Here is a 23,439-nt window from a genome sequence, read left to right as displayed (position 1 = left end):
TGTGTGTGTGTGTGTGTGTGTGTGTATATAGTGTTTCTCAACCTAGAAACAATTCCTCTTATGTCAACTTCCAGGGATTTACTTCAGATCTCTGTATACTTACAGTAGACCCATACTTGTTAGGGATTTAATTTCCACTTCAATTACTGATTTGGATTTTGGTGACCTGCTTGAGAAGCTGTTTTTTTGGAAGGCCTCTAAATGCTTTATTAGCCTGGAGATATGCATATTGTTTTAATAGCTCGGGAGGGGCAGCTCTGCGCACTTTGAAACGCACTAGAAATGAATCGAAAGACGGGGGTCAGAGTGAATGGAGGGATACGTTTAGTTTATTTTGGATGGGGGACTGCCAGGGGAGAGAGACCAGGGACCGTGAGAGAATACAGCGCATTACAAAGGACGGGAGCAGGCAACGAGACCACGGATATTGAGCCGCTGTGAGTAGCTAACGGTGGCTTAAATGGTTGGGTAGAGGATGTAGACAGGTCTAAGGAAGTGTTAACTATGTGCAACTTTTTATTGCAAATACATGGTTTAGATATTAGCAACATACACATCATGGAGAAAACCGACTTTCAGACCAAGATTAGACAGAATTGTTTAGTTAGACTAGTTTAATTATTTTATGTCCATCTGCACCATACTGTGGAATTGCCAGGAAACCGTCCGAGGGAAATCTGTTCCCCATTCCTTCAGGTTTATTTACCGGAGACACTGCAGCGGTGAGTCCGGTGCCCAGCGGTGAAAACACTGTGCGTCTTTGTGCGCAGCCGGCGTGCCAGCTCAACTGCGGTCTGAACTGCTGATCCCCGGGGGGACACTCACACACACACACACAGGCTTTGCCCTAAGAAATTCCACCGTCTCTTATTTCTGTCTTGCTTTCTCACCGAATCGCCTGTGATCGTTAGGCTATAGCTGAAGAGTATTTGAAAATGTGTTAATCGCTAAATAACTTAAAGTAGGTTATTGTCCGACAAGGATTACATCGTTTTGTTTCGATATATCTGGAAACTTTCCTTGGTTCAGGTAGGGCTTATATTTTTCAAACCCATACTTTCATATAGCCTTTACGCAGTGTATTGTTCAGTATCATGTAGACTGAAACTTTCGACTACAATGGGACAACTGTTTCATTAATGTGATCTAACGCTGGGCTTTCCTAAGAACACAATGCAATAACGCGGTAGATTATCGAATTAGCTTTTTTATCAGCCAAACGAAAACCCTTTTTAATTAATAATTTGACCATTTTCAGAGACAGATTGGAATATATGCCATTTAACTTGGTATATGTGCTGTTAGGCCTATCTTATGGAATTATTAAAAATGTCTGTATCTGGTGACGCAGGTGCGGGGAAATTAGGTTTTTCTGCATTTTCCAAATACATTTCTGGTTCTGTCGATAAAATTAAAAAAGGTCTAAATCTTTTTACGCACAATTGAAATGACCAAAGCAGTATGGTTTTGTGGGGGAGTTGTAGTGTAGAATAATTATTTAGTCCAATTTAACTAAGGTGTCGTCTACGTTCTAATTGGATTATTGATATAATAGGTAGGGTATATTGGTATCTTTACGCATGCATCTGACGAATGCGTAATTTTCGTTTTTGGGGCCACATGAACACACATGATAGTTTTACTCAGCGATGTGTAAAACCGCTTTTCAAATCGTGCGACGCGTCACACCAAGGTGATAATGGAGCTGTGGAATGTAAACCGATGAAAACCGACGCATTCCAGCAACGACTTGAGAAAGCAAATAATCCAAACGATTCTAATCCGAAAAATAGACGGTTTGAAAAATGTGATTTATTCGGTCGAGGGCTAATATAGTTGACACTCGCAACATGTATAGGAAATGGACTAGGCCCCTAAAAGCGGAATGGCTGTATAGTTTGTTGATATTGTAGTTAAAAAATACTTTTACAGGCAGTTGACTCTGTTTTGATTTTCCAGATGTACAGCATGGTCTGCTCCGTGGCGTTGTGGCCTTTACTGGTAATGCTCTTGGCCATCCCGGGGGCGCATCTTGGCAAATGCCCAAAAGAGTGCGTCTGTGACCAAATCTCACTTACTGTCACCTGTGTTAACAAAAACCTGACAGAGGTGCTTCCGACAATTGACGAGGTAATCCTGAATCAAATGTGAAAAATGTGAGGCTCATTCAAGATTATCCAGAGATAACAATTCAAGGGGCAACCTGTTTGAATACAGGTTGAGTTACTAAACAATATGTTGGCATACTGACCAAATCTGAATCCCCATCAATTCCTTCCATATCAGATCACAGTGAAGCTGGACCTGAGAGGCAACAACATCCAGGAGCTTCCGACAGGTGCATTTAAACACACACCTTACCTGACGCACCTCTCCATGCAGCGCTGCAACCTCCGCAACGTTAAGGAGGGGGCATTCCGTGCCCTTGGACGCCTTGTATTTCTCAACCTGGCTAACAACAATATTGAGATTCTCTATCAGGTGAGAGACATTGTGTCACAGTGTGACTGTGCTGGGGTTGAACTTAGTTTTTATTGTAAAAAGTTGCAATTGAGAAGCTCCCAACTCTAACCCATATACCCTTGCTTTTTTCATCCTCCCGGACTGCCACTGTCCCATCTTCCTCCCTCCTGTCGTCCTCCCTTCCTGTCACATCTACAGGAGTCGTTTGACGGCCTCTCCTCACTGAAGCAGCTGCTGATTGACCATAACCGCGTGGAGGAGATCCAGCCAGGAGCCTTCTCTCAGCTGGGCTTCCTAAACCTTCTTTCCCTCACCCACAACCAACTCACTTACATTCCCAACATGGCCTTCCAGGGACTGCAGAACATCAAGTGGCTGCGCCTCAGCCACAACTCCCTCAACTACTTGGCCATCGAGGCCTTTGCAGGCCTCTTCACCCTGACACGCCTTAGCCTTGACCATAACGAGCTGCAGTTCTTCCCCACTGAGACCATGACCAGGTGTGCTGGTTATTATTACATTCTATCTTTCCTGTAATACACGTCCCTTTTTTCAGACACACTGTTCAGGCAGGATAAAGAAAGTGGTGAAAGACTGAGGAAAGATTTTTACCTGAAAGAGCTGTGGGATGGATTTGAACCTGTGCTGCAGCAGTGTATATGGATGGATTTGAACCTGTGCTGCAGCAGTATATATGGATGGATATGAACCTCTACTACAGCAGTATATATGGATGGATTTGAACCTGTGCTGCAGCAGTGTATATGGATGGATTTGAACCTGTGCTGCAGCAGTATGGATGGATTTGAACCTGTGCTGCAGCAGTATATATGGATTTGAACCTGTGCTGCAGCAGTATATATGGATGGATTTGAACCTGTGCTACAGCAGTATATACGGATGGATTTGAACCTGTGCTGCAGCAATATATATGGATGGATTTGAACCTGTGCTGCAGCAGTGTATATGGATGGATTTGAACCTGTGCAAAAGCTTTCCTTCCCCGGTCAATTAAACACTTAAAAAGCAAAATGTAAAACTCAGCTGTGTTTTTATGCCACAAAAAGTGTTCTGTGGGGCAGCAGATAGCTTATTTCTCTCGAGTGTTGGGTCAGTAATCAAAAGGTCCCTGGTTCTAATCATAGAGCCAATACATTCAAGAAAAAACCCCAAAGTGTCTGTTGTTGCGCCTTTGAGCAAGGCAACAAACCTTAATAAGAAAAGAGTGTCTGCTAAATGACTAAAATGCACATGACGAATATTCATGTATTAAGTTGAGTGTGTAGTGTGTAGTTGGTATACAGCATTATCATACGCCTTTCCCTTAATCTTATCCCACCTCCTCTCTATCTCTCTGTTTACTCTCCAGACTCGCAGAGGTGACCCGTCTGGACCTCAGCTTCAACCCCATGACCTACCTGGGCGAAGAAACGGTCTCCATGAACAAACTGACCCACCTCTTCATGGACCACATGTCCCTGCAGGACCTGTCCCACACAGCCGTGTCCCTGTCCCCATCACTCACCCACCTGGACCTCAGTCACAACCAGCTCCGCGTCCTCCAGCCCTTCACCCCAGCCTCCGCCAAGTTGGCCCGTCTCAACCTGTCCGGAAACCCCATCTACTGCAACTGCTACTTGCTCCCTCTGAGGGAGTGGAGCATCCGGAAGAAGGTGAAGCTGATGGGGGAGTGTGGGGGACCATTTCATTTCTCTGGGGAGAACCTGGATGCCATCCACCCCCGGGACCTGCGCTGCCAGAGCCAGGAGGCTATGCTGAAGGCTGAGTTCGAGGAGCAGACGAGGGTTAGACCACCCCCCACCCCCGAGCCCACCGACAGGGTCAAGTGTCCCGCCAACTGTGCCTGTGAGGTGAGAGAGGAAGGTGCCGGTTTTTGGTGTATTGATAATAAATCTATTTTTTTTATTTAGGTTTTTTTACTTACCAAACCCTCCCTCTTCTGTCTCACCCCTTCTCTTCCACACTCTGTCACCCATCCCTCTGCTGCTTCCCTCAGGGTGAGACACACCACTCCTCCTGTGAGAACCGTGGCCACACCAAAGTACCTCGTGGTTTTTCCCCTGACACGCGTCTCCTTGACCTGCGCAGCAACCACTTCCATTACATCCCTGCCAATAGTTTCCCTGGTGTGGCTGAGGTCATCTCACTTCACCTGCAGCACTGTAAGATTGTGGAGGTGGAGCCTGGTGCCTTCAACGGCATGAAGGGGTTGGTCTACCTTTACCTCTCAGAGAACGACCTTGACTCCCTCAACCCTGACGCCTTCAAGGGCCTGCCTCAACTCACCTACCTTCACCTAGAGAACAACAAATTCACTGTGTTCCCCAAGGGGGCCTTCAAACTGCTACCTGGCTTGTTGGCCCTTCACATGGAGAACAACTCCATCACCAAGCTGGAGCCAGGCATCCTGACTGGGGCTGAGAAGCTTAGGGGGCTATACCTGACATCAAATGCAATTGATGCCATGGCTATCAGAGCACTTGACCCAGCCCCTGACCTCGACACACTTCACCTCGGAGGGAACAAGCTGAAGGAGGTGCCCAGTGATGTGTTAGCAAAGACGGGCAACCTGGGAGAGTTACGTCTCTCAGGGAATCCAATTCGCTGGATTGGGCCGCATGCCTTCCAGCCATTAGCAAGGACGCTGAAGGATCTATATCTGGATGGCATGGGATTGGAGAAGGTGAGAGATTATATGTACATGGTGATTCATTCGTTTTTTCTTATTCATTCCCTTCCTCTCCTCTGTTTACCCACTTGGGATTTTCTATGCTCTTTTCTCGAATTCTTTCCCTCATTTACCTGTGTTTTGTGATACTCCTGTAGATGTCTAGGGACTCTCTGGCAGGTCTTGGTGCTGGTCTGAGAAGTCTATACTTGGAGGGGAATCAGCTGGAGGAGGTACCTAACTTCAACCATCTGACCAGCCTTGAGGTCATCAACCTGGCGGAGAATCCTCTGCTGTGTGATTGTCCCCTGCTGCCACTACGCATGTATGAAATGCGCTTTCTCTCTCTCATACAGAACACTCAGACCCATGCTTTGAAATACCTCCTCTCACGTAATGCACTCCATGTCTCCTGGTCATGGACCCAAAATGTTGATGTTCTGGTCCCTAAGCCACTTAGTTATCATTTATGGCAATGTGCTCCATCATGCTGGAAAAGGCATTGTTTGTCATCAAACTGTTCTTGGATGGTTGGGAGAAGGTCCTCTCAGAGGATGTTTTGGTACCATTATTTATTCATGGCTGTGATCTTAAGCAAAATTGTGAGTGAGCCCACTCCCTTGGCTGAGAAGCAACCCCACACATGAATGGTCTCAGGATGCTTTACTGTTGGCATGGCACAGGACTGATGGTAGCGCTCACCCTGTCTTCTCCGGACACGCTTTTTTCCGGATGCTCCAAACAATCAGAAAGGTGATTCATTAGAGAAAATGACTTTACCCCAGTCCTCAGCAGTCCAATCCCTGTACCTTTTGCAGAATATCAGTCTGTCCCTCATGTGGCTTCTTTGCTGCCCCTCTTGACACTAGGCTATCCTCCAAAAGTCCTCGCCTAACTGTGCGTGCAGATGCACTCACACCTGCCTGCTGCCATTCCTGAGCTCTGCACTGGTGGTGCCCCGATCCCGCAGCTGAATCAACTTTAGGAGTCAGTCATGGCACTTTCTTGGGCGCCCTGAAGCCCTCTTCACAACAATTGAACCTCTCTGCTTGAAGTTCTTGATGATCCGATGAATGGTTGATTTAGGTGCAATCTTACTAGCCACAATATCCTTGCCTGTGAAGCCCTTTTTGTGCAAACCAATTATGATGGCACGTTTCCTTGCAAGTAACCATGGTTAACAGAGGAACAATGATTTCAAGCACCACCCTCCTTTTAAAGCTTCCAGTCTGTTATTCTAACTCAATCAGCATGACACAGTGATCTCCAGCCTTGTCCTCGTCAACACTCTCACCTGTGTTAACGAGAGGATCACTGACATGAGGTCAGCTGGTCCTTTTGTGGCAGGGCTGAAATGCAGTGGAATATTTTTTTTGGTGAAGAGGGATTTTGCAATTAGTTGCAATTCATCTGATCAGTCTTCATAACATTCTAGAGTATATGCAAATTGCCATCATAAGAACTAAGGCAGCAGACTTTGTGAAAATTAATATTTGTGTCAGTCTCAAAACTTTTGGCCACGACTGTAGTCTACACACTTCGGCAAAAAGGTGCTAATACTTTACTCAACACACATCATACTGCCACCATCTTTTCCACAGATGGATTGAGAAGGTGAACCTGAAAGTCCGGGCCACCTGTGCCCACCCGCCTGAGCTGCGAGGCCGTAGGGTCAAGGACGTCCACGTCTTCAAGGCCTGCCCTGGAGGGGAGAGCCTGCCCTCCGCCCCGGTCCCCAAGGTCTCCAAAACTCCCAAATCCACCAAACCAAAACCTGCCCACCTTCACCCCCCAAGACAGGTCAAGGTAGTGAAGACCAAAGCCATAGCCAGAAAGAGTCAGACCCCAAAGCCGTCTGTCACCAAGAAAACCTCCAAGAGGAGCAAAATGGTTTGAAACCTGAACCACTAGAGGGCGCTATAACTATTATAGTGTAACTACAGGTGAGCAGGTGTGACTGCTGGATCTATGACCAGGTGCCTTTACTGTCTCCCCAAAGGCTTTGACTGCTGTAGATCTGCACAACATAACGCAGGACAGAATTAAACACATAAAACACTCAGAAAGACGTACAGGGATGCAATTCTGAAAAGGACAGTTAGAAATAGATGTAGAAACTCAACGTTGAAGCTCTTCTTCAACACAAGGATTATACTGATTTTTTTATATTGAGTGGCTTCCTCTGTTGAAAATATTTTCAAGTTACACTAATATTTAAAATATATGTACCATTATGAAGTGTAGTCACCTAACTTGATGTTAGGAAATAAAAAATGTGTAGGGAGTTCTAGCAAGTTTCCCAGTGTGTACATGGCAAATTTACTAGTTTGAAAAGGGCAGTTGATGACATGTTCAACTTCTTCCATTTGAGCACTGAATGTGGGTCTTCATTTCATCGTGTGTATTGAACATGTATTATACTTTCAGTTTTCCACTTTGGAAATTGTTTACGGATATTGAAATAAATGCTACATACTTCTGCAAAATTACATGGTCACATCACATACTGTAGCTGAAAGCAAGGTTCCTACCTGTCATTACTATATTCCTGTCTCTGCACAGTCATAAATGTTTCATTGCTCATAGATTAGTCAGTAGCAGAAGTGTCATTCAAATGTAAAATGTGAAAGTCACAAATCCCACAATCTGACAAATCAGCTAACTGAAGTAATTTTATTCCATGATTCAACAATATATAGTACCTACAAAAACATAATCTGGATAATATTTTCAAAGAAATAAACATACAACATGAAAAAATGTATTGTTTTACATTTTCTGTGGTATTAAAGTACCGTCCTTTCTGTTTAACGGTCTTACACAGAAAGTCTCAGTGTGAATTGGAAACAGCCCAGCTCAAAAACTGTTGATGAAATCCATAAAAAGAATACTGGCTTACATTACCCATCTGAACTTCAGGTTGTGGTGATCAGTAGTGTAGGGACTTAAGGCTGCGATGGTGGTAAACAAGTGTAAACAAAAAAAGACGCCTGAAGATCTATGGTCAGTTTGGGAAATGGTTGAGGTTTGTTGTTAGGGTGGGTAATCATTCTAGATGGGCTTCCAATGTTCTCAATATCAGTAAGTCTCAATCTTCCAATGGTTTCCCCTCTGTGTGCTGCTTCTTCTGATTTTCTACCTTCTGGGGTTTAACTGTCAGAGGGTCTGCCTTCTGTGGCTCTTTCTGTGGTTCTAGCTTCTGAGGTTCCACTTTCTGAGAATCAGCTTTTTGCTGGTCCGATCCTTGTGGCTCTTGCTTGACCACCTCCAGGGAGGGTAGAGAAGCCTGGGCCTCTGGCAGGGGCTGGATTGGGGTTTCCATCTCCAGCTCCTCCACCTTTACCTGTACTGCTATGACTAGAAAGTGGGAGGAGGGAGGTAGAGAACGAGAGAGTGAGAAACTAAAATAGTTCAATAACAATAAATATCTTAAGTTATTGTTGTATGAATGGACTGTAAGTCATAAGATGATGTGTGTCTACTTACTCTCCTCCTCAGGCTCTGTCTTAATGTGCTGTATGAGAGCTGTGGGGTCTGTCTGTTCTGGGGTTCCTCCCTCAGGTTCAGACTGTAGACTTAGCCGGCGTGGTGGCCGATTCTTGGAGATAAGGTTTGCCAATTTCTTCTTCACCATCCTTTTTTCTGACACAGGCAAAGAGAGTACGACAGAAACGAAAGGATTTAAGTACACGGTTCATTCAAAAAACAGGCTTATATGTGCTTTTCAGTGGCTTTTTTGGAGGACTTACTCTTTTTCCCCATAGGTTTGTGCTTCTTGCGACTTGCAACAGGATCTAAAAAAACAACAAAGGGAACACCAACAACACCATGCCACTTAAATAACACCCACGTCTCATCTGTCTCCATCCATCCCTGTACGGCCTCATTTCTTACCTGGTCCAATGGGTGGCTGGAGTTGGTATCCTGTGACCTCACACCACCCCACAGGGTAGATATCTGGCGACTGGACGTCCACCCACTGGTCGAAGTCTGGCTCCCAGCCATCAAAGTGGAGTAGGAGAAGTCGGCCCACACAGCGCCTCACGGTGGCCACGCATACCAACCGCGGGTCCATCAGGTCCACCGCCTCCAACTTCATGTTCTGAGCAAAGCCGTGACCGGAGCCGTCCTGAAGGACACGCGCAGACAGAATTAGCCCCCAATTTGCTGAGTACCAACAGAGCCGCATACGTCTCTTAACTGCAGGCCGGGTACCTGAACGACACAGGGTCGATAAAACTTTACCGTGTTAAAGAGCCGTGCAGGTGCGGCTACGGCTCCCTTGTCTTCCAGATATTTGGCCCAAGTGAAGGTTTTCCAGTCATAACCTGGCAGAGGAGATTAATATGCCACTGGTGTGAGGAACATGACAAACCGTTTACAGAACCACTTGCGGAGATCCTATTATTGAGTCGCCAAACAGGCGGTGTTTGTCCGAGAAAAAGTGTAAAACCGAACATCAAGATATAAGGAGAGTGAAGGAATTACCAGGGGGAGTGAGAGAGTGAGAGGATTACCAGGGGGTGGCGTGAGTTGTATGTTGTGCTTCTGACAGTATCCTATGGGCAGGACCGCGTGGGAGGACGCGTGGTAGCAGAACCAGTCAGAGCCGTCGCCTGACCCATCTGTGCCATCCACACCCACCATGAGGTAGCCATCCAGCAGCACCTGAGACACACAGTTTGAGCAGACAACTTCAATGAGGCCCAGTCTCTTCTATAAAACACCAGCTGCTAGACTACACTTCAAGGTAATTCTCAACTGCAATTTTGGGCTTTACAACATGTAGCTTGACTCAAGTGATTTAAGGAAACACGATGTTGAGAGGAGATTCCTTCTCCTCCAGCACCGCCATTACCAGATAATTAAACCAAAACTGCCAACACACCATCCTGCCACAGGACTGTAAACCGGCACACTGGAGCATATGATTGGTGTAGTTACGTAAGGCAGTGGTTCTTAAACCTCTCTTTGGAAGTGCCATGTGGTTCAGAGCTAGCACATCTGAAAGAAAAGGAAAGTTATTCCTCTGCTGAGTGTTAAAAACTAAGCTCAACTCACAATCTCGTTAAATTATTTTGCTCTTACCCCTGTACTATTGCGGATATGGTCTTTTGACAAATCTATTTTATCCACAATTTCACATTTAGTGACTTGCATTTAAAATATGCTAAAGTAGCAAGAGTGTGACCACAAGAGAGCAGAGTAGTTTGATAGGGAGATGTGATTTATAAATATTATAATGTAAAACTGTGAACCCAAACCTAGTTTAAATCTACCACCCCTGTTTGGACACTGCGTAAAATGAAAAAAACAGAATGCAATGATGTGCAAATCATTTAAACCCTATATTTAATAGAAAATAGTACAAAGAAAACATGTCAAAGTTCAAACTGAGATATTCTATTGTTTCTTGAAAAATATATGCCCACATTGATGTCCACTTTTGATGCCAGCAACACATTTCAAAAAAGTTTGGACAGGGGCAACAAAAAGACTTGAAAAGTTGTGTAATGCTAAAAAACTAAACCTGGTGGAATATCATACAACTAATTAGCTCAACTGGCAACAGGTCAGTAACATCATCTACAGTGCGTGATATCATTATATGATTCAGAGATTCCGGAGAAATCTCTGTACGCACGAGACAAGGCCGAAAACCAATATTGGATGGCTGTAATCTTTGGGCCTTCAGATGGCACTGCATTGAAAACAGACACGATTGTGTAGTGGACATCACTGTATGGGCTCAGGAACACTTCTGAAAACTATTGTCTGTGAACACAGTACGTCGCTGCATCCACAAATGCAAGTTAAAACTATCACACAAAGAAGAAACCATACATCAACAAGATCCAGAAACACCTGAGGCAAAGTGGAAAACTGTCCTGCTTATTTCAACAAGACAATGCCAAACCACCTGCGTGTATTACAACAGCATAGCTCCGTTGTAAGAGTCCGGGTGCTAAACTGGCCTGCCTGCAGTCCAGACCTGTCATCCATTGAAAACATTTGGCGTATTAGGAAATGAAAAATACAACCGGACTGTTGAGCAGCTTAAATCCTATATCAAGCAAGAATGGGAAAACATTTCACTATCAAAACTACAGCGATTGGTCTCCTCAGTTCCCAAACGCTTACAGAGTATTGTTTAACAGAGGTGATGCAACTGGCTTTGGAACTCTCGTCCACAATCAATCCTTTCTCTGAATCTGTTACCATCTCCATCCACCGCCTCAAGCCTCTGTTCCAACAAGCCTTGCTAGCCCCTGCCCTTTCCCTTCCCCCAGTGTCATGTCTTTACGTTTGTCTGGGTACAGTCCAATCGCTCTCCCAGGATGTTGTATATTTTGGATCTGATGTAAAGCCTCTTTTGGTCCAAGAAAAGCGCTATATAGCTTCAATGTATCATCATCAACATAGTGGTGTTGATAATTCCACTGCCCTTCCCAACTTTTTGGAACGTGTTCATGGCATTAAATTCAAAATGGGCATGTATTTTTTCCAAAAACAATAACATTTCTCAGTTTCAACATTTGATAAGTTGTCTTTGTACTATTTTCAGTTAAATGCAGGGACAAATGATTTACACATCATTGTATTCTATTTTTATTAGCATTTTACACAGCGTCCCAAATTTTTTTTTATTAAGGATGAAGGGACAGATTTATATAATCTTATCTTCAGGAGACTTTATTAGCTTATCTTTTTGGTCTGATCCATTACAATTACCATTCTTAGCAATGGGCTAAAAAACAGGGAAATTAATGTGCTTGTCAGCAAGAACACTGTTATTCCGCTTGCTCATTTTTTGCCGTTCCACTTATTCCCAATTTGTCCAGTTTGTCTACATTTAAATATCATGCGCATTCACAACAAGTATTAGCAAACTCCAGTTACCTTGTGTATAGTGGCCACACAGATGTTGCCCAGGTTTAGTGGGTCTATAGCCTCCAGCTTCATTCCCACCTCAAAGAACCCTCCCTCCATGTACACAGTCCTGGGCTGTGTGGGGCGGTGGGGGGTCATAGTGAGAAATAAAAGGTGTTATGAAGGATCACGGAAATGGAAGAAACATGAAGCACCGTTTAGCGGACTCCTCACGTTGGCTTGTACACTGACCTTCTTGAACAGCATAGGGCTGCTGTCGCAGTACACCTTCCGGAGGGACTGGTTCCCATCTGTGAGAAGAACGTAAAGCTAGCCACCTCCAACTCATGAAAACTGAAACAAACCCTCCCACCTTGGACCATTTGTTTTGATCCCGTACCAGTTGGTTTGATAGTGTGGCCCACTTTACTGGACCAGCCCACTGGGTGCAGTAGGGGACTCCACATGTGGCACCAGAAGTCAGAGAGGGGCTCCCCTTTGGCATCTTGCTCTCCGTCCTCATAGATGAGTCTGAGGCGCCCCCCGGTCACAGTGTCCACCACTGCCAACCGCGTCCGGCTCACCATAGTTCTGTCCACCACTTCCACCCGCATGCCCGTACGGAACGAACACTTCAGACTCTCTGCCAGCTAAGACACAGGGGATCGTTAGAGAGAAGTGTGCGAAAACACGTGTCCTCTTATTCGGTTCTACCTGGAAGAAATTGCTGTGTTTTTCACTAGTTGTACCTTCAAATAGAAGTCCACTGGCAGAGTGTTGGCTCCGACCAACCGGTTCATCAGGTACTCCTTCCAGTCTGGGATGTTCTGATGCACAGCTAGAAAGGGAACACACAGCCAATGTATTGATAAACCAACAAAAAAGCCAAACTAACCTCAGGTGTATCAGATTTTTTTTTGTACTTCCGGTAATGTTTTTAAAGGTTTATTCCCAATATTTTTTTTTTAATCACATTTTACCCACGTTTTTATACCTACAGGGCCTTCAGGAGGTATTCAGACCTCACATTTTGTTGTGTGTGAAAAAAAATTGAAAAGTTGAAATTTCATGTTATAGTTGTTCCTTGATTGCTTTGGCAATCATCAGGGAAAACATCAGATTAGATGTTGATGAAAATCTCTTGCCAGACCAACAAGAGTGACAAGATGTCCACTGAGAGGATGGGAACTTGTAGTGTTACATACTGTAAGGAGATAAAATTCTTGTTTTTTTACAGAACTACCACTGTTTTTTCATTATTGTTGCAGTTTTATTTTCAGTTTTATGTATGTCATATGGTGGAGAATCTTCTATTAGTCATAATTATCTATGACTTTATATTTAAGAAATATGTAAAAATTGTGAATTGTCTGTTTACATGTAACACATTGCTAAATTTACTGCATACATACCAATGTGCATATACCTTTTCTGTGTACTACAGTATTTGATTAGAACTTTGTCATTGAACAAGTACAGTTTCATTGTATTTTATAGTACTGACTTTTCACAGTAAACTTTAATCTACTGTTAAAATAGGTATCTAAAAAGATCAGGGTGATTCACAATAACATTCAGCTAGACAAAACTGACATTCTTGTGTAGTACAGTAAGCAGTGTCAACAAAAAAGTATAACAAACATTTCCAGGGTTGACTGCCATGGTGAAAAAACAACTAAACATTTTGACCAGTACGGCTCACACAATGACAATTTTTTTTTTTCATTTTGGTGGCACTGGCCAGTTTACTGACACAATAACTAGGCTTTGAAGCATGAATGTAATGTTTCGGATGAATTACTACATATTGCAGACATGCCATGGAGTTGTGATGTCCCATGAAACAGATTCCAATTACATTTTAGTGAATGTTAGCCAAAGCAATTGAGGAATTGTTTAAGTATTCAGACCCTTTGCAATGACTCTACAAACTGAGCTCAGATGGATGCTGTTTCCTATCATCATCCATGAGATGTCCCAAGAACTTGATTAATCCAACTGTTGCACATTCAATTGATTAGACATGACTCTAGAACCACCAAGACTCTAGAACTGGCTTTTCAGCCAAACTAAGAAAACAGCACTCCATCAATCAGGCCTTTATGGTAGAGTAGCTAGATGGAAACCAGTCCTGAGTAAAAGGCATATGACATGCCACCTGAAGGACTTTGAGAGAATGAGCAGCAAGATTGTCTGGTCTTATGAAACCAAAATCCAACTATTAGGCCTAAACGCAAAACGCTACGTCTGAAGCAAGCAAGGTACCGCTCACCAGGTTAATACCAAATATACAGTGAAGAACGCTGGTGGAAACATTATGCTACGGGGATGCTTCTCAGCAACAAGGACTGGAAGACTGGTCTGGAGTGAGGGAAGCAACATACAGAGAGGTCCTTTGAACTCCCCATTAAACATCTGTGGGGAGATCTGCAGCTCACCTATTCTCCCCATCCAATCTGACTGAGCTTGACAGACTCTACAGGGAAGAATGATAGGAACTGCCCAAATCCAGGTGTGCAAAATTAGTAGGGGCATACCCAAGAAGACTTTGCTGCCAAAAGTGCTTCTACAAAGTAATGTATGGGTCTAAATACTCATGTACATGAGAGATTTCAACAACAACAAAAAAGGTAAATTGGCTACCATTTTCACACACTGTGTGTAGATACAGGTGCTGGTCATAAAATTAGAATATCATCAAAAAGTTTATTTATTTCAGTAATTCCATTCAAAAAGTGAAACTTGTATATTATATTCATTCATTACAAACAGACTGATATATTTCAAATGTTTAATAATTTTAATTGTGATGATTATAACTGACAACTAATGAAAATATTACTAAAAACCAATGATAAAAAAAGTATTTTTAGAAATGTTGGCCAACTGAAAAAGTATGAACATGAAAGGTATGAGCATGTACAGCACTCAAAAACTTAGTTGGGGCTCCTTTTGCCTGAATTACTGCAGCAATGCAGCGTGGCATGGAGTCGATCAGTCTGTGGCACTGCTCAGGTGTTATAAAAGCCCAGGTTGCTCTGATAGTGGCCTTCAGCTCTTCTGCATTGTTGGGTCTGGCATATCGCATCTTCCTCTTCACGATACCCCATAGATTTTCTATAGGGTTAAGGTCAGGCGAGTTTGCTGGCCAATTTAGAACAGGGATACCATGGTCCTTGAACCAGGTACTGGTAGCTTTGGCACTGTGTGCAGGTGCCAAGTCCTGTTGGAAAATGAAATCTGCATCTCCATTAAGTTGGTCAGCAGCAGGAATCACAAAGTGCTCTAAAACTTCTTGGTAGACGGCTGCGTTGACCTTGGACATCAGAAAACACAGTGGACCAACACCAGCAGATGACATGGCACCCCAAACCATTACTGACTGTGGAAACTTTATACTGGACTTCAAGCAACATTCTGTGCCTCTCCTCTCTTCCTCCAGACTCTGGGACCTTGATTTCCAAAGGAAATGCAAAGTTTACTTTCATCAGAGAACATAACTCAGCAGCAGACCAGTCCTTTTTGTCTTTAGCCCAGGCGAGACGCTTCTGACGCTGTGTCTTGTTCAAGAGTGGCTTGACACAAGGAATGCGACAGCTGAAACCCATGTCTTGCATATGTCTGTGCGTGGAGGTTCTTGAAGCACTGACTCCAGCAGCAGTCCACTCTTTGTGAATCTCCCCCACATTTTTGAATGGGTTTTGTTTCACAATCCTCTCCAGGGTGCGGTTATCCCTATTGCTTGTACACTTTTTTTCTATCACATCTTTTCCTTCCCTTCACCTCTCTATTAATGTGCTTGGACACAGAGCTCTGTGAACAGCCAGCCTCTTTAGCTATGACCTTTTGTATCTTGCCCTCCTTGTGCAAGGTGTCAATGGTCATCTTTTGGACAGCTGTTAAGTCAGCAGTCTTCCCCATGATTGTGTTGCCTACAGAACTAGACTGAGAGACCATTTAAAGGCCTTTGTAGGTGTTTTAGGTTAATTAGCTGATTAGAGTGTGGCACCAGGTGTCTTCAATATGGAACCTTTCCACAATATTCAAATTTTCTGAGATACTGAATTTGGGGTTTTCATTAGTTGTCAGTTATAATCATCAAAATTAAAAGAAATAAACACTTGAAATATATCAGTCTGTGTGGAATGAATGTATACATTATACAAGTTTCACTTTTTGAATGGAATTACTGAAATAAATCAACTTTCTAATGATATTCAAATTTTATGACCAGCACCTGTAGATGGCAAAATAATTATCAAATAAATCATAAATTATCCTATAACACAATAAAATGCAGAAAAGGTGAAGGGATCTGTATACTTTCCGAAGACGCACTATACACTATACCAGTGATTCTTAATCCTAGTCCTCGGGACCCAAAGTGGTGCACATTTTTTTGTTTTTGCCCAAGCGCTCACACACCTGTTTTAAATGTTGCCCTACCACTTACACACTTGATTGACATAAGCAACATATAATCAAGCCTTTAGTTTGAATCAGGTGCGTGAGTGCTTGGGCAAAAACGTGCACCCCTTCGTGTCCCGAGGACCAGGATTAAGAAACACTGCACTATACTATTCCTGTGGCGATCACTCACCCTGTGGTGGCACCAGCAGCTTGCCGGTCATGGCACACCAGCCAACGGGATACATGTCACCAGAGCCTAGGCTCCACCAGAAGTCCTGGCTGCCATCCTCAAAGCCCTCATACCTCAGTCGAGCTTTGTAGCCTGGAAAACAACGGCGCATGGCAATAAGTAATGTGTGTAGCGTAGAAATCCACTGTAACATAAAACACATGAAAAGAAACATATTGAGAGGCCTACTATATCAAACCTCATTCCTTGTGTCAGTACCGGCTTTAGCCTTTTCGGGGCCCTAAGCAAAATTTCATTTGGGGACCCCTCTCACCTATTGCTCGGGGGCTCCCTAGCAGTCGGAGGCCCCGTTGCAGTCGGGACCCTAAGCGACCACTTACTGTTTTGTGTAGTACTCTATGTTGGGTGTAATGCCTGATTGGCCCTCAGTCAGTTTCAATGTTTTTGGCTTACCTGCAAGTTGGATGATGCTTGCGATCCAGTAGACCTTACTGGGCAGGACGGCACTAGAGTTCAGGACCTCCACCTTTAACCCCACTGTGATGTCATCCCACTGGGCACAGAGTGGAGCCTGCAGAGATGGAATGGCGCGTCATTTCTGCTACATCATTTTAAATGGAACAGAATGGGATTGGATAGATGCAGATAAAAACAAAGTTACATGTCTAAAGCAGGCCACAGAAGCAGCAATAGAGCCGGTCCTCTCCAGGTAAGAACCCCAGTCAAAAGTTCCACTTGTTGTAGCTATAAGATGAAGAGGAGAGATTACACAAGACAGACAAGGCAAACTGAATGTTTCTACTGTACATACACAACTAGAGAGGACTTTCCTTACAGGCTGCAATAGTGGAATGTTTTAATGAACACTGTCTTTGTGTGTGTCGGTCTCTTTTTCTACAATAGAAACAAAGTCTTTAGGTCAAACCCCAGAGGAAAAACCCAGCAGTGAATAAAGCCCTTTCAGTTGTCTCACTTTCCGGTCCAGTAGAGCTGGAGCTGTCCTGACTGTTGCCTAGAGATGCAATCATGTTCCCCATCTGGGTGGACCAGGCTGTCTTGGTTAGCACCTTTGCCTTTTTAGTGGGAGGTTTTCCCTGAAAAGAAGATGTACAGTGCTGCTTGAAAGTTTGTGAGCCCTACAGGGCTGGTCATTATTATTGTATAAAATATTTAAAGAAACTCAAAATGCTTATTTAAATCCCAATTTGTAAAGACATTCCAAATAAAGGACACACACAAAAACATCACATTTTCATTGTTCATTTAACAAAAGTGGTTAATTTAAGAAAAAACATCTGATTTAAATTGTGCAAAACTGTTTGAACCCCTTAATTAATAGCTTGTGGTACCTCAATTAGCGGCAATAACTTGCAGTAAACGTCTTATAAAGCCACAAATCAATCTCTGACATCTTTTTTGAAGGATTTCTGCCCACTCGTTACAAATCTCAGCCAATTGAGTGAAGTTTTAAGGGTATCTGGCATGTACTGGCCGCTTCAGCTCCTACCACAGCATCTCGATTGGATTACGATCAGGACTTTGACTTGACAAATCCAGAATACATGTCTTCTTTCTGCTCAGCCATTCTTTGGATAATCTGCTTGAATCCTTTGCATCGTTGTCTGGTTGGAAGACTCATTTTTGGCCCAGCTTTAGCTCCTTAACTAATTTTTTCACTAATCGTTTATACCTTAGAATTCATGTTTCCCTAAATGATCTGGTGACTAGCTCCAGAGGAAAAGCAGCCCCAGATCTTGACAGCTTGACTGTTGGGATATGGTTATTTTGGTGGTAGGCAAGGTTTTGGCCAAACATAGCGGTTTTGATTATGACCAAAAAAGTGAATTTTGGAATGATCTGTCAGAGAATGGACTTCCAGATATATTCAGGTTTGTCCGGGTGGTTTATGGACAGTTTAGACAGGCAGGTTTTGTCATTTTTTTCACAGCAGAGACATCTTCCTAGCAATCCTCCCATGAATGCCATCTAAATTCAGTGTTATGTTTGCCTTTTGCTTGGGTATAATTTGGAAAGGTGTCCACTTCTGGGCCAAATTGCTGTCATGTTAAATCATTTGCCTGACAGTGGACTGATGGAGCTAAAATCTTTTTGAGATGGGTTTATAGCCATTCTCAGGGTGATGTCCTCAGATTTCCTTTCATCTCCACATGGTGTGTAATGCCCTGTATGGGTAACACCAAACTGACCAGGTGTTATTTTCTCTATCAGAGTCCTGCCCAAATTCGTTCCTAAAGATCCCTCCTTTGATTAGTTAATTTGGTAGCCACACATATTTCCTCTAAAACAACATACAGTGGGTAGAACAAGTATTTGATACACTGCAGATTTTGCAGGTTTTCCCAATTACAAAGCATGTAGAAGTCAGTAATTTTTATCATAGGTACTCTTCAACTGTGAGTGACAGAATCTAAAACAAAAATCAAGAAAATCACATTGTATGATTTGTAAGTAATTAATCTGCATTTTATTTCATGACATAAGTATTTGATACATCAGAAAAGCAGAACTTAATATTTGGTACAGAAACCTTTGTTTGCAATTACAGAGATCATACGTTTCCTGTAGTTCTTGACCAGGTTTGCACATACTGCAGCAGGGATTTTGGCCCACTCCTCCATACAGACCTTCTCCAGATCCTTCAGGTTTCGGGGCTGTCGCTGGGCAATACGGACTTTCAGCTCCCTCCAAAGATTTTCTATTAGGTTCAGGTCTGGAGACTGGCTAGGCCACTCCAGGACCTTGAGATGCTTCTTACGGAACCACTCCTTAGTTGCCCTGGATGTGTGTTTCGGGTTGTTGTCATGCTGGAAGACCCAGCCACGACCCATCTTCAATGCTCTTACTGAGGGAAGGAAGGAGGTTGTTGGCCAAGATCTCGCGATACATGGCCCCATCCATCCTCCCCTCAATACGGTACAGTCGTCCTGTCCCCTTTGCAGAAAAGCATCCCCAAAGAATTAAGTTTCCACCTCCATGCTTCACTGTTGGGATGGTGTTCTTGGGGTTGTACTCATCCTTTTTCTTCCTCCAAACATGGCGAGTGGAGTTTAGACCAAAAATATCTATTTTTCAGGTCATCAGACCAAATGACCTTCTCCCATTCCTCCTCTGGATCATCCAGATGGTCATTGACAAACTTCAGACGGGCCTGGACATGCGCTGGCTTGAGCAGAAGGACCTTGCGTGCGCTGCAGGATTTTAATCCATGACGGCGTAGTGTGTTACTAATGGTTTTCTTTGAGATTGTAGTCCCAGCTCTCTTCAGGTCATTGACCAAGTCCTGCCGTGTAATTCTGGGATGATCCCTCACCTTCCTCATGATCATAGATGCCCCACGAGGTGAGATCTTGCATGGAGCCCCAGACCAAGGGAAATGGACCGTCATCTTGAACTTCTTCCATTTTCTAATAATTGCGCCATCAGTGGTTGCCTTCTCACCAAACTACTTGCCTATTGTCCTGTAGCCCATCCCAGCCTTGTGCAGGTCTAGAATGTTATCTCTGATGTCCTTACACAGCTCTCTGGTCTTGGCCATTGTGGAGAGGTTGGAATCTGTTTGATTGAGTGTGTGGACAGGTGTCTTTTATACAGGTAACGAGTTCAAACAAGTACAGTTAATACAGGTAATGAGTGGAGAACAGGAGGGCTTCTTAAAGAAAAACTAACAGGTCTGTGAGAGCCGGAATTCTTACTGGTTGGTAGGTGATCAAATACTTATGTCATGCAATAAATACTTACAAAGTAAGTTTTCCTAAACTTACTTTGTAAGTAGGAAAACCTGCAAAATCGGCAGTGTATCAAAAGTGAGACTCCCCACTGTATACAATTTGTAACTATAAACCTGTTATGTCTGATAAAAAAAAAAGACTGGTTCTGATTAAATAAAGATGTCATGGGGATGAATAAAAAAAATTAAAAAAAAAACTGCACAAGGGGTTGACATACTTTCAAGTAACACTGTAAATAGCATAGCAGTTGAATTAATTTACATCCTATACACAGCTCATTGACAACTAGATGTTTTAGGAAAACAGGAATGTAATCATAGGCAAATAGGAATAAAACAATACCAGGGGCTCCTATTGTTTCTATTTGTCTCTCATTAAAAGCATTATTTGATTTTATACCATTATTACCAAATAATTCAAAGACAACATGATATTTGGGTCTATTAGGTTCCACAGTGAAACACTGACCAAAACCTGTTCCTCTACTGTAAAAATAACTTTTCTCTGGCTTATTTATCCATTTTAATGTCAAACTATGTGCTGCCTAGCAGATTCCACCTACAGTGCTGCAATTTTATTAACATTTTTTAAGCTGTTCATTTGGGCAGTAAGTGTTTATTTGCTTAAAAAAAAAAAAACACTTTCAAAATACAATAAAGAGTAAACATTTATATCTTGTCAGACTAGAAGAAATTGGCTGGGCATGTGAAGACAGAATACACAGCAGAAGCCCCAAAAAGCTGTCTGAATCTTATGAACAGTACTTAAAGGTCAGTTCCTTTAGGGACAGAAGGTAATCCTGTGTAGTGCTCGCATAGGACCTGACTAAGTCATGTGTCACCAAAGTATGTATTCACATCAAATGTGCAATTTTGAACCTATGCCTCTTGACTCTCTCACCTGTAGTCGTGCCAGTATAGAGGACTTCTTGCAGTTGGAGGAGTAGGCCCTAGAACAGGAAACGCTGCAGAAACGCTTGGTCTTGGAGTAGAAGGTATCTCTGGTGCCGCTGAAACCACACATCTCACACATTGCTGTTTAGGGAAGAGGATGAGCATTTTTAACAGAAGGAGAGGGAGTGAACAGGACCTGTTTGTATAAGCTCCCTAATAACCTTTCCGATAAGCAGGCTAAAGGTCTTTCCTCACCAGGTCCATTATCTATAGTGAGGGACGAGTAGAAGTCTGCGCAGGAATCATCCATCTCATCTTCATCATCTTCCTCTTCATCGTCATCTTCATCATCATCCTCTGCATCAGCTTCATCCGATGGCATAGTGTCCCCCTCAACATCTTCCTATGAAGGTTAGATGAGAGAAAGGGTTGTGTCTGATTATAGCTAGTGTGACATGGAACTGCGCTTAAAATGTTTACAGTCTTTACCATCAAAGCAGATCAACCTATTGTTATAAATTGATTTAGAGACCTCTTTTTTAATGCATAAAATGTTGCTGTGTTTTTCTCCTTCATGTTAGCTGGAAAATGCAACAGTGTGGAGTCACAAACTCACTGTATCATACTCCTGGGGTTCTACGGGGACGCCACGTCTATAAGCTTTGGGGGTGCACATGTTACAGCCAAAGCCCTCACAGGTCGTACAGGGGGGGCGTATGAACACCGTGGGAACAGCCCCATACTTCAGCTTCAGCTGTCCTTTGGCAGCAAGAGCCTTGAGGACAGGGTTGGGCTTGTTTTCAAAGCACTCTTTACCAAAGTGTTCACAGCATAGCTGGGATGTGGAGGTGGCGGTCCAGTTACTGCGTGTCCGCTGGATCTGCTTTTCCCATTTCAGAAACTCCTCTGGGTCATTAGGGAAATTGTACAGAGTCACACCATCATCCCATGATTTGCCACAACCATATGCCACACAGCGATGAGGCATCTTCTTTTGGCCTTTGAATGGACTAGTTTGGGGTTTAAGGTCAGGATGTCAATATCAGCGTCTTCTTCCTGATGTCTTGAGTGATGTCATACCACTGCTTTGGTGAGCCGCTTTGTAACCAAATGAGAAAATAAACAGGGGACCAGTTCTCCTTCCAAAAAAGCAATATTCAAATGCGTGAATCGGGATAATGTCGAGTCTAATGTTAAACAGTGCTGAATGTACATCTAATGTAATAACTACAAAAGTAAGCTAACAGCCGTTTTCTACCTGTAACTAAGGTTACTCTATTACAAAATAGAGTTGCTAGCTAGCTAGCTATATGACTCGCATGCAGTATATATTATAGGTTTACGAAATGCATACTACCACTTGCTGATAATGTAATCGCAATCGAAGCTTTCGCGTATTACTATTTCAACATATGTAGCCATCATAAACTCAATGAATTCACTAATTACACTTGTAATGTAAAAGCAGTCACTTAGTAACACATGCTGGTGGTCTACTACCCGCTTCTTCTTGTTTATTCCTTAAAGGCACTCTGGGAGTTGTAGTCGTTTTCTGTTTGGTCTTGAGCTGGACGGAGAATCAATGAGTCAATAATTTTATCATGAACTAATCAATCAACCAATCATTAAGCACAGATTAAATCACGTATTTGTCAACTCGAGTATTTGGACAGTAACAACACTTATTTTCTTTACTGTTATGACCTGTATTTCCTCACTTTGAATTTGAAATCCTACAGTGACTAGAGAAGTGCTCGCTGTCAACGTTAATCTGAGGGTATTTACACCAAAATTAAGCAAAATCTTTTAGAACCCAATATATATATATTTTATGCTGCTGTAGATTACAGAGAACACACATACATCATACCGATGTCGGCCCAACATACACACGAGATGACGGTAGAATGCTGTATAGACGTCGGCTGCTCTTCGGCAAGACGTAAGACGTCGATTTTTCTCTTTCATAAACCTGGGTGGTTGATTCTCATAATAAATCATATTTTACCCCACATTTAAAACAATCAAGCATAGCACAAAAACAAGAACAAATTACAAATTACAAATATTTTGTTTTAAAGAGCACATACTCTAATTTGACACCACACAGATGTAACTTGGAATTATTATAATTTGTTTCATTATATAAGATTGTATATTTATTCATTATATAAG

The 23,439-nt window shown here is 43.0% G+C and overlaps 2 protein-coding genes across 5 annotated transcripts; one reads left to right on the top strand and one right to left on the bottom strand.

Annotated features, from left to right (window-relative positions):
* Positions 1-353: 353 nt before the first annotated feature.
* On the top strand, positions 354-7,877 carry chadlb (chondroadherin-like b). 4 transcript variants are annotated; one of them, XM_020046528.3, is made up of 9 exons: positions 354-437; positions 697-792; positions 1,960-2,130; positions 2,287-2,481; positions 2,662-2,963; positions 3,833-4,334; positions 4,481-5,167; positions 5,311-5,477; positions 6,754-7,877. In XM_020046528.3, exons 3-9 carry the CDS (start codon positions 1,960-1,962, stop codon positions 7,046-7,048), a joined length of 2,319 nt encoding a protein of 772 aa, XP_019902087.3. In that variant the 5' UTR covers positions 354-437; positions 697-792; the 3' UTR covers positions 7,049-7,877. The 4 variants fall into 4 exon arrangements, with proteins under 4 accessions (XP_019902087.3, XP_019902088.3, XP_034148380.1 ...); XM_020046529.3 differs by having other exon boundaries at positions 697-1,029; XM_034292489.1 differs by having other exon boundaries at positions 384-437; positions 697-722.
* l3mbtl2 (L3MBTL histone methyl-lysine binding protein 2) lies at positions 7,854-23,151 on the bottom strand. Its single transcript, XM_010895513.4, has 18 exons — positions 23,135-23,151; positions 21,881-22,831; positions 21,520-21,667; positions 21,272-21,405; positions 17,596-17,716; positions 17,284-17,366; positions 17,076-17,193; positions 16,623-16,754; positions 12,772-12,860; positions 12,423-12,672; positions 12,275-12,333; positions 12,053-12,157; positions 9,670-9,820; positions 9,398-9,480; positions 9,047-9,281; positions 8,902-8,946; positions 8,639-8,794; positions 7,854-8,509 (listed from the first exon to the last, which is right to left on the bottom strand). The coding sequence occupies exons 2-18, from the start codon at positions 22,250-22,252 to the stop codon at positions 8,241-8,243; spliced, it is 2,550 nt and encodes an 849-aa protein (XP_010893815.2). The 5' UTR covers positions 22,253-22,831; positions 23,135-23,151; the 3' UTR covers positions 7,854-8,240.
* Between the last annotated feature and the right edge of the window lie 288 nt (positions 23,152-23,439).

The sequence above is a fragment of the Esox lucius genome, chromosome 5 (genome assembly GCF_011004845.1).
Source record: "Esox lucius isolate fEsoLuc1 chromosome 5, fEsoLuc1.pri, whole genome shotgun sequence".
NCBI classification, from domain to species: Eukaryota; Metazoa; Chordata; class Actinopteri; order Esociformes; family Esocidae; genus Esox; species Esox lucius.
Note: the sequence above shows the minus strand (reverse complement) of the source record. Positions and strands in the feature narration are given on the sequence as shown.